This window comes from Notothenia coriiceps, unplaced genomic scaffold (genome assembly GCF_000735185.1).
Source record: "Notothenia coriiceps isolate Sejong01 unplaced genomic scaffold, NC01 NC01_scaffold00001471, whole genome shotgun sequence".
NCBI classification, from domain to species: Eukaryota; Metazoa; Chordata; class Actinopteri; order Perciformes; family Nototheniidae; genus Notothenia; species Notothenia coriiceps.
The window spans coordinates 135,580-146,561 of NW_011334172.1; the positions used below are offsets into that span (position 1 = coordinate 135,580).

Below are 10,982 nucleotides of genomic sequence, written 5' to 3' on the forward strand. Positions count from 1 at the left end.
ATTTTCCGGATTTCGATATCATATAAACACCAAAACCCCAGCATGCATTGCGGCTAAAACATCCAATCAGCGAGCTTAAACCATAGCTGAGGATCTTGGGTAATCGCTCGAAATGCCTACGTCTGTTTCCGGTTATTTTATTTTGAAAATTCAGTTCCTGAAGGACGCCAACAAAGCCCGAGATTATGGAATTAAACAAATAAATAAAAACAAGGATAATTGTGAGTTATTGGTGAGTAAATAACAGTGTATTATTTAGAAAATAATAACAAATTAGAAGAAAAAAAAGATTTTTAAAAAATACAGATTTCAGTATTCTGAGGCTCTGAGCCCCATTTATTTTCCTCACAGACGACAACAAAAGTCTGACATTATACGATTTAAAATAAAAACAATAATCGTGGCTTGATATTGAGTAAGAACATGTTTTTATGAACCCCACAGCTTCCGGTCTTCCAAGACCCGAACAAACAAAAGGACGTGCTGCAGGCACGAAACATACTACCAATAGAAATACATTGCTTTTAAAATCGTTCTGTGTGACACGAAAAAAAAGGGGAAAACCGTGTTGGTGAACACGAATCAATAGATTAAATGTCGTGACTATAACACGAAATACCGTGAGACTGGGTTGCTTGTCAATGTGGTCAGTCTGTGTGTATAAAGGCCGGTCTTTCCCTGTGTTCTCTTTCAGTTCCAACTTGTCAAGGTTTCCATCCATGTGTTCTCTCTGTGGCTTGTCTGCTTGCATTTCCTCTGCCATCCGGTTGTTCCTCGTTTTGTTTGAGCTGTTTTTTCCCTTTTTTTTGAATAACCTTCTCTGCTCCATTGTTTTTTGTTGTTGTACCAGCTTTACATTAATTGAAGCTCTTTTTTCTTTACATAAACCCTTTGTTCTTTGTTTAGGTACTACTTGCCTTTCATACCCGTTGAAAATAAATGTTAATAACAGATTTTCTCTCTATTGATTTAGCAACATGGCTAATGCTAGCGGCCTGGCTACCATTCAAAGCAACAACCAACTGTAAAAGCTCAGATTTAAACCAGAACCTCTGAACTCGTGATAAAAGTAGGCTAAACAGCTGCTGGTAACAATGAGTTGGCGGGTTTTTGTTGAACCCAGCTCACACTGTCTGCTCCTCGCAGCAGTGAGCCGCGCAACGTCCCGCCAACACGGCACCCAGACCCCACGAAGCATTCTCATCTGTTTAAATGCTGGCAATGAAATTGGCATTTACTTAATAATGACGAGTAACATTTGAAAGGTTGTCGGTTGTCAATTAAAATCCAATATATTTAATAGCATGAGACGCCTTGCAAACCCTCTAGGGTTGAAAAATGTAATTAAATATCCAACGATATTGTATCAATTAAAGTTTAATTAAAAAAAATGTGGAAAGCCCAATATCATTAAAAACTGAAGAAACCTGCTAATGAGAAGCGATCCCTATTTTAATAAATGTGTTTACAGAATTACAAAAACATGGAGAAGGAGGATGTAGGGCTACAGTTTGAAAAATAACGATTTAAAATCCTCATCACTGTTGCTGATTAACAGGACTCAGCAGGAGGACATGCTGCAGCAGAAACTCTCTGAATGCACAGCAGGGCACAGGTCATGGAGAGTCTAACACATCTAACTTCTGATGGTTAGTTAGCTGGTTTCTTTGGGTGGATCAGCACTTGTCCGTGGATAGAAGACACTCTAAAATGGAATTAAAATGTCAAATGTTCACTCTAAAAGTTGCATTTGAATGGGTTTTTGGTGGAAGGGGGCTTCAAAAGCTACAGGATGCCTCTGTGAGTAGGGTGGCCATCTGTCCGGTTTTAGGTCGGACGGTCCGGTGTTCAATTTCTGTGTCCGTCTGCCAACGCTCATTTTTCCTCCTTTTGAGGTCAACCCTATTTTATACTTTTCAATTCAATTCAAGTTTATTGAAATAGCCCAAAATCATAAATCCTATTTGTCTCAGAGGGCTTCACAAGTCAACAAACACAATTGGCAATGTAAAACAATGAAAAAACAACAAACGTATCTTACAAGATCAATGTGAAAATACCAATTTAAAAAGGAACATAACACAATGACACAAATACAGTTAGAGCACAATAAATAAAATTCCATAAAACGAAGTCTTAACTGTCTTAACTTACAGTCTTAACTGTACGCTGTACTAAAGAGGAAAGTCTTTAACCTGCTCTTAAATGTGTGGACACTGTCTGCCTCCCTAATCGTCACTCGAAGTTGATTCCAGAGGAACGGGGCTTGGTAGCCGAAAGCTCTAGCACCTGACGTTTTTTTGTGGACTATGGGAACCACCAACAGACCTGTACTCTAGGACCTTAATGCCCTAGAGGGGCAATAGGATTAAAGATCCTGTAGGTAGGATGGTGCCTGACCATTGAGCGCTTTGTATGTGAGTAAAAGTATAAAAGGGTATAAAATAAAAAAATAGACAATAATACAAAGAAATACAAAAATAAGTTATGTGTAAGTATATCCCCTTAAGACTTGTGGTCTTACAAATGATTGGCTGAATGTGATGTCAAATAAATATCGTGTATTTCATTGGTTAATAAACGTAAACAATTAGCCATGTGCTGCTTGACGTCACGGCAGGGGCGGCACCGTTGGACAGAGTAACGTTAGCACTTGAGGACTAGCTCATGAGCCATCTCCGCCTAGTTAGCGGTAGGTTGAACCGCAGAAATGCAGAAACGAAAGACTTCATTTAATCCTTAATGGTCGAAAGAGCATGGATTCCTCACAAAAAGCCGGAAGGACGACTTCCCCTTGACATTGTGTCGTTGCGATGTGGACGTAAGTAGCAAAGGAAAAGGTGCTGTCGACAGACATGCTAACACAGATAAGCACAAAAGCAACGATCAAAGCGCAGGTGCCTCTTCACTTTTATCGTTTTTCCGTGAAGCTTCATCGCCTCAAGATGACAAAATCTCCGCAGCAGAACTTTGTAAAGTTTATCATTCCGTCAAGCATCACCAGTCATGAGCATAGAAGATGAGTATTCGCGAGAAGTGTCTGTCGTACACTAATGTATTTTTTTACTTGCTGTCTAGACACTCCGGTTCGAAACTAGTTAGTAGTTTGTTTGACCATATGATACTTCGATGCAAGACGAGTTTCGATCTTTAGCGGTATTGAGAAAGTGTCTTGTGCATAAAGAATTTCCGCGAAAGCGTATGTCTGTGTTGTATCTTTATAGGTAGTGAAGGTGTAAGCTAGTAAATCGGTCTGCAGTTCTCCGCATATATTGTCGACGAACTCAAACAACATAGTTGCTCGGTATAGCGTGAATTGTTTTACACAGGAACATGGAACAGAGGATGAATGTTTCAAAGGTGATATAGTCTAGTGTAAAGTTCTAGGATGTCTGTATGGCAACTTTGGTGTCTCCGGAATACGACTCCTGACCATATTGATACCTTGTATGTTCTAGACTGTAGTATACGTCATAGAGTTCATAGTGATAGTCAGTTAGTATTGATTTGTGTCTCCAATCGACTTACTAAACGGGAGTCTCACGAAGTTATCGTCGAATTTTGATAGTTAGTCTTAGACGTGAGTACTTAGCAACAGATATGTATGAGTCCCAGCTTGTTTTAATGTGGCAATGGTTTATAGGAGAGGTTTCGTAAGAGGTCGTGGTTATAGCCTACCCGGTTACACAGACGGAAATTATGTCGAGTGAGTGGATTCTGAGACTTTTCGTTGACCAGGTCCCCAGAGGTGTGAAGTCCTAAGACAGTTATCTACCGTCGTCTCTGTTGGTAGCGCACTGTTGCACGGCGTCGTCTAACGTAAGAGGTGAAGGTGTTGGAGCGTCTTAAGGAGTGTGACGCGGCAAGACGATCGACTCTACGATTTTACCGATATGTGAATTCGTGTTGTAAAAGTTACAGTTCATACGGTTCAACGAACGGAGCGTATAGAAACAACGTAACACGTCTTTATACCCGATTTGTCAAACGTCGCTCGTGCAGAAAAACTCGGACAAAGTCAAAGACTATTTGTGACAACACAAAAGGTATCAATTGCGACCGCAAACGGCGACGTATACGACTGTAAAGAAAAAAGTGTAGATCAGGTCTGTATGTAGGTCAAATCTATCGTCGACTAAGACAATCATCGAAGCTGAAAAGCCAACGATAGTGACATTTTTAGGTTGTCACGTACAACGTGCGGAGGAGGAGTTTCACCTTTTATAGAGTCATAGTTCCCCTTTCGTGAACTAGCATGGAAACAAACTACGTCAGTGAACGGTGGACTTATTACGTCAAGTAAAAGAAAAATACATTAGGTGTACGCTAGACCTGTCTCATCTGCCACAGGATCCTATAAAAGCGTTGTTTCGAAACCGAAAACAAAAAGGTGTCAGTAGGGGAAACGATAACTACTCCAGCAACATCTTAACACGCTAGTTGAAAATAAGGTTGTCAGTANACCTGCTCCGAACAAGGTTAGCCGCTCAGCATAAGTTACCATGGAGATCTAGCCCGCTAAAAAGAGAACCAGCGTCGTAGGACCGGAAACCCAGAGTTTTCCCTGAAGTTAGCCCGCTAAACGAAAATCCGGCTTCGTAGTACAGGACTCAGGGAGAGAGGGCTGGATCTGCTTGTCCTGGAGCAAGCAATTGAGGAAAAGAGTGAGACTGCAAGTATCGAGGTACCAACTGATACTGCTTTATCGCTGATTTCGCAATATGATTTCCATATTGTTCTGATCCAATGTATGAAAATAAATGAGGTAGAAAATAAGTGATTTATCAGTGTTCAAAGTTGAAAGTTATTTAATGAAACTCTAATGAATCTGAATTACTTCTCGTCTATTACCTCTCTTGTTGGACTAGATTGTAAGAGATGTTTTTCTGACGAAAGCAGGTCTCAAGACTTAAAGTTCTCTGAAGCACAGCACCAGAAGAAAATAAATTTAAAACCACCAAATACAATGAACAAACCATTGGGGCGTTGTGAGCCACGACTACATCCTATACTGTAGGTTACTTCTCTTAATGCAATTTTTTTTATATTCCTTTGCAGAAGGAACCTAATCTAGAGTTAAAGAGAGATATGCATGGGGGATTGTTGCATTATTCCACACTGAGAAGGATGCCTTCTTTCCAAAAACCTATATGAGAATCACTTAGTTGTAATATTCTTTTGATGATCTACACAAAAATATATCAAATTGCATGTAATATAATACTTGGTGTGTATGTTAGACATCTGTTTGTCTGGTTCTGGCTAATCTTAACACTTTGAATTTAAACCTCACCAATGTGGATGTTTTTAAACATTGGACCAGCCAATATGAATACACTTTAGGAGTATTTTGCTTTGCATTTCCCTTTTTTCTTTTAACCATGGATCGAAGGCAGCTAAAGTTGAAGCGTGTGGATGCTTGCAGGTGCTTGGATGTACAGATGTAGATAGGACATTTGGTAAAAGATTAAATAAGCAGTCTTATCAAAGGCTCGGCCTGTCAGCAGAGATGGCGAGGTATATAAAATAATACCATCATCTACTTCTGTGACAGATTCATGCATTCAACTGGATCGAGATTCAAACTCATTCCCTTGGAGATTGGACCTAATCAAATGCTTCCTTTGATGGATATTCTATTTATCATGACGGTTCAACAGCTGATACCTTTAAAGTGAAGGAGAAAAAGCGCTGTTTCTATTACTGTATTGCTGATGAAAGCATAACCTTGGACTGCCATTTAAGGAACGGTTGGGCAGATTGGGTCTCCCGACTGTAGAGACCAAACGTAAGACATTTTTGCTGATTTGAGATTAACGGGACAATACTTTGTGTGATGCGCTTAATATCTCGAATTGACTGTTTATGTGATTAACAATACTTTGTGTGATGCGCTTAATATCTCTAATTGAATGTTTATGTGATTAACAAAAAGGTTGTGATATTTTTTTTATAGGGACACAATTTGGAGCAGACTGAGACACTGAGACAGGATAATGTGCCCTAATGAGCCAAGGGCAAAGTCTGACTGAATCTTTTAATCAAGAACAAGCGCTTCTGCAATTTTGTTCAGCAATCTATCCACATGCTGCGATCTATAATAATAATAATGTCCATGTCCATAGTGAGAATGTTGGATGGTTTCATCTGAAATCATGTTCAGGGTTATTAGGAACATGCTTGCAATTATGTTTTATACTATGCAAATCTGTCAAGATAATACCAGGAATTCATTGTCAGTAGATCATGCCTACCAACGGTTTTCATTCACACCTTTCTAGTGTTAGATAAAGGGTATGACAACTGGGATTTAGCTAATGGGAGTCTAAGCTCTCACAGTCGTTTTTGCTAGCGTAATTGCATCCTGCGTCTATTCACCTTTGACAGATTGAATACAACGTCTTGAATCTGTCTTGTCTTTCTCATTATTTCCCAATAAAAACACCATTTCCCCCCTTCATATAACAGTGTGATCAGAAAGATCATTACCTGACTCCATTGGGATTTTAAATGTCGGCTCCACACTGAAATATGTATTAGAAGCTGCAGATTCAACATATAGCAAACTTCGCTAGTCCACTGCAAGATATAATATCGACACAACACTAATAATTGTTTTCTCATTGCCCTTTACCGTGGTCAACTCTGCGGTGTGGTTACAAAGATTTCTAGACTTTTAAAAAGGAGATATGCACGTTATACTGTTTTGAAAACATGGGATCTTCAGCCTCCAGAATATGTTAAACTAACTGTATGTTGTCCACACTGTCTTATAAGAAGTATTTTGGTATAAATGTGGCTGTATTAAGGCACTCGCACTATCAAGCCATATATTGTTATATTCAGCCTGGCTTTATAGCATGAAACTTCAGTCATGCATAAATATTGATCCATTTCCTTTGTTTTTCCTATACTATTTCAATATCTTAGGAGATGTGTGTTATTTGTAACATGGCTTTATGGAAATAAACATGTTCTGTTTTAAAACTGCCATTTAACGGTCAACATGGAAACGGTAAACTTGGCCAAAACACATATTCATTGTATTGTATTGTCAATTGTATCAAAAACGGTTTTCATCTCATTTACATTTACAGTTGTATTAAAAAGTAGAAGCCATTCAGTTATATCATCATCCATCAAATAGTTGTTATGGGGATATTGAAGTGAGTATACAAATCTATTTTTTCCTTCATTTTATCTCCATTCACTCTGGAATTGTAATAGCAATAGGCTTACTAACAATTAATGCAGAAAAGCCTTACGTTTGACGGCCATTCCTGATAATTTGTTGGGTTTGTTATTGTTTTAAGTGTTCATTAATGTGCATTGTCAAATAAACGGTTAAATTGTAAAAAAATGGAGGCATTTTTTTCCTAGGCCATGCCTTAAGAGATTGAGTCAAACAAATAAAACAAGAGAGCAATCAGTTGTAATTTAATTTTTTAAAGGTTAACACAGACATGCACAAATGATGTGCACATTGTACTGTCCACACAATATCTTATGCTTTACATATTACATACTGACAAAACCGTCAGTCACCCCACACACAGCTATACATGTTATTGCCACAGGCTCAGAGAAGAAAATAAATCTGTGGGGACTCACTGCAGAAGAGAAAGTAGGAGGCGGACCCAGCCAGCAGGTTGGGACTGCAGGCCAACGAACTGACGAGGCCAAAGATCCAGCCGAACACCAGCAGCACCAGGCTGAGGGGCAACATGATGACCACCACCTTGTGCAAGCCTGCAAACACCCATTCATGTACAACACATAACCTTTTACTGTGCCTTTAAGACTTTTAGACTGTACTGTGTCTTTGTTGTAAAAGTGCCTTAACGCCAGGTCTACTAGATATACTGCTGAGTGCATGCAATCAATTTCACTCAAACAATTTTCTGATTATTTTCTACCATTTGGTGAGCAATTTGGAGTTGAGTATGAAAATCAACAAACATAGTCTTGAGACTTGCTTAACATAGCTACTGTCACTGTGGACAATTTCTTTCTCTATTTGATTTTCAAAGTTGCAAACAGGGACTTCCAAATGCTTCATCATTTGTAAAAGAATATTTGTGTTTGCTGAAGGTATTTCTTGTTGATTGGATTTTCCGACAGCTTATTGCTGCTTGAAAATGTCATTTCTTCAGCAGTCCCCTATAAATAACTTTTGTCAGGAAAAACTCATTATATACTGCCATTTTACAAACAAAACCACTCACCAAGAAGGTGCCTTTCCGCTTCTGACAGACTGGACATGTTTGCTGTGAAGGAAGGGATGACGGAGCTCATGTTCGCCCCTGAAAAAGTCAAGGGAAAAGGTTACACATAACAAGACATGTGGACAGAAAGGTCTGGCAAGAACTGCTACCAAACACCAGCTTTATCCAAGAATTGTACAAATAATGATCAACATATTTAAAAATTCAAAACATTAGATTTTTAAATACAAATAAAGATTAAAGATGTCTCTGTATGACACATATTTACCCACCCCCTGCATATGTGACAGTTTGGCACGTCTTCGCAGTTTCTGCTTTTGTGAGCTAATCCAGTGCATACCATAACAACAATTGTGTCAGTGCTTGTTCCAGGGTTATTTCACTGGTTTAATTACCTGGCGTTTAGTGTGTGAACTACGGGTGGCACCAGCAACACATTGGACACATCTGGGACCTCAAACAGTGCAGCCAACAAGCAGATTATATTGAATCTGTGTCAAACTAATTACCGTAAAATATATTTGAAGTTTCCTGCATGTTCGTCTGCAGCTGTCTGTAGGGGCGTCTACAGATTTGAGCTGGGTCGCTGGAATAAACACGCTATGAAGTTGATTAGAGCCAGTTATTCAGGAGGGTCACACTGTGATTTTCTCTGTTTTTCACTCATTTTGTGATTGTTCGTTGAATCTGATTGAATAAATCTCACAGTCATTTTTCTAAAAGACAGAAATCAACGAATATATTCTGAAATGCATGAGCACACGCATGTTTGTGTGTGTGTGTGTGTGTGTGTGTGTGCGTGTGTGTGTGTTCATTTGGTTATGAGCATTGTGTATGATTTGGTGGTTGGCAGTGCAAAAGGCATACCAAATTCGTGGCCTGTCTTTTCTTATTTATTTTTCCAAGCTAAAAGCACTGGCACGTCAACTCTTCTGTCCCTTAGTGTCACGCAACTAGGATTCACTGCAAACTGTTTTTACACTAACAGCTGATTAATCAGGAAGAAATCCAGGATAAGAAATCCTGTGAACTGATGCTGACAATTGACATGGTAACCCAGCAACATGAGAAAGACACCTATCCATGAACAATGTGGCATCACATGTAATCCACAGTATATTATTGATTTCTATTATTTTGTTTGTCAACAGCAGAGACACTGACAGTGACATCAACTGTGAGAACAAGCGGTTTACGCACAGCAGTGTCAATGCCACATAATAAAAGGTATCTCAAAAAGACCTCATGAGAAGCACCGCAAAAGTTATTCTGGAAAAATTAGGGCACAATCAGATTTTACAGCTCACACATTAACCTGCTTGAGTATAAGGATTTACACAGTCTAACCCTAAAAGCTCTTAAAAACTGTAAACTACACGTACGCTTAAGGAGTTGACATACCTTCATTAATTCTCCACAGTCCAGAATGGGAACTCATGTCGTCTGGACCTGAGCAGTTGGGTTTATTCACATCGATAATGTACCAGTAATCAGTCCCAATAGCCACAGCGAGGAGGCTAAAGCTTAGAAAAGCTGTAAATCCAGCAGCGAGAACCACCAATCCGTACCTCATTGTGTACAAACCAAACGCCGAGTGCAGTTTCTCTTATAGTGTCCAATTTTTATATTCGTCTACACTGCATTCCTTCTCGATGCCCCAAGATGTGCGATGCGTAAAACCTCTCCCGGTGTAACCTTCCCTGTAAAATGTTGGTGTTCCATGGCAATCACACTCGTAATACGTATCCAGATATAAACACAGCAAAACAGAGTTCATTAATGAAAAACTTAAAAGAAAAACTAAAATGATGAGAAGAGAGATGCGTCTCTCCCCGCATGCACACAGACTGTAGTGCCTTGCAGCGCTCTTGGATTGATCCACAGAGTCAATTCAGAAGAAAAAAAACGTCACTTTCGGTGCTGAATTCCAAAATAAAACACCGATCACTGACCATTAAAGGTGGGGTAGGTTATTCACTTTAGAAACGCTTTTTCTTATATTCCATGGCATGCTGTTAACATCCCGATAGCAATGAATACATGAAATGCTTTGACAATAAATACATACAAACATTTCATCTGTGGAAGCCGTGGTGCTGTAAAAAGCGCGACCAATCATCTGAGCCGGCCAGGCTAAAATAACTTAATGGCCTGTCAGCCTCCCATCTGTGCACAAACTTATCTCGTACCCTCATTGGTCATGTGCGCGTTCGTGTGTGTTGGAGGAGGGGCTCTATAAGGAAGTCTGAAGGAAGGGGCAGATTTTTTTTCGGTTGTGTAGGCTACTTTCAAATTCTAGCGGACTCGAGCTGGTTTCTCCATTCTTACCTACCCTACCTTTAAGTAAGTGAAAGGAATGCATTTTTATGATGCAAACTACATCCGCCCACATCTAATGTCTAATTATTTGGTATTAGAGGAAATAGAGGCATGCTGCAGTGACAAGTGACCTTTCACTACCCATACGACAGTACGCTCAACTAGAGAATGCAATTCCTGAAGAAATTGCTAGTGGAGGTCTATGAAATTGTTCCTATCTAACCTATGATAAATCAAGTATAGTAATCCTCACATGTACAATGATAATCAGTTTCCATCTTAACGATCAGATCAATTACCCCTATGAATAAACAGACGGGCAGTACTCTTAGTCAAAAAATGAGTAGCCGACAGACCGACAACAATGTGACATTAATACAACAATAGTTCTCCGCAAGGGGTTCGTACAAAACTTTTCAAGTACAAAAGAAATGTATA

The 10,982-nt window shown here is 39.3% G+C and overlaps 1 protein-coding gene across 1 annotated transcript in view; it reads right to left on the reverse strand.

The window, feature by feature from the left end:
• LOC104962294 (transmembrane protein 235-like) overlaps positions 1-10,464 on the reverse strand; it is a 23,477-nt gene extending 13,013 nt beyond the window's left edge. Inside the window, exons 1-3 of the mRNA XM_010790729.1 lie at positions 9,627-10,464; positions 8,226-8,303; positions 7,612-7,749 (exon numbers count right to left, since the gene is read on the reverse strand). Coding sequence (XP_010789031.1) covers positions 7,612-7,749; positions 8,226-8,303; positions 9,627-9,798 — 388 coding nt within the window. The 5' untranslated portion in view covers positions 9,799-10,464. The remainder of the gene's footprint in view (positions 1-7,611; positions 7,750-8,225; positions 8,304-9,626) is intronic.
• Between the last annotated feature and the right edge of the window lie 518 nt (positions 10,465-10,982).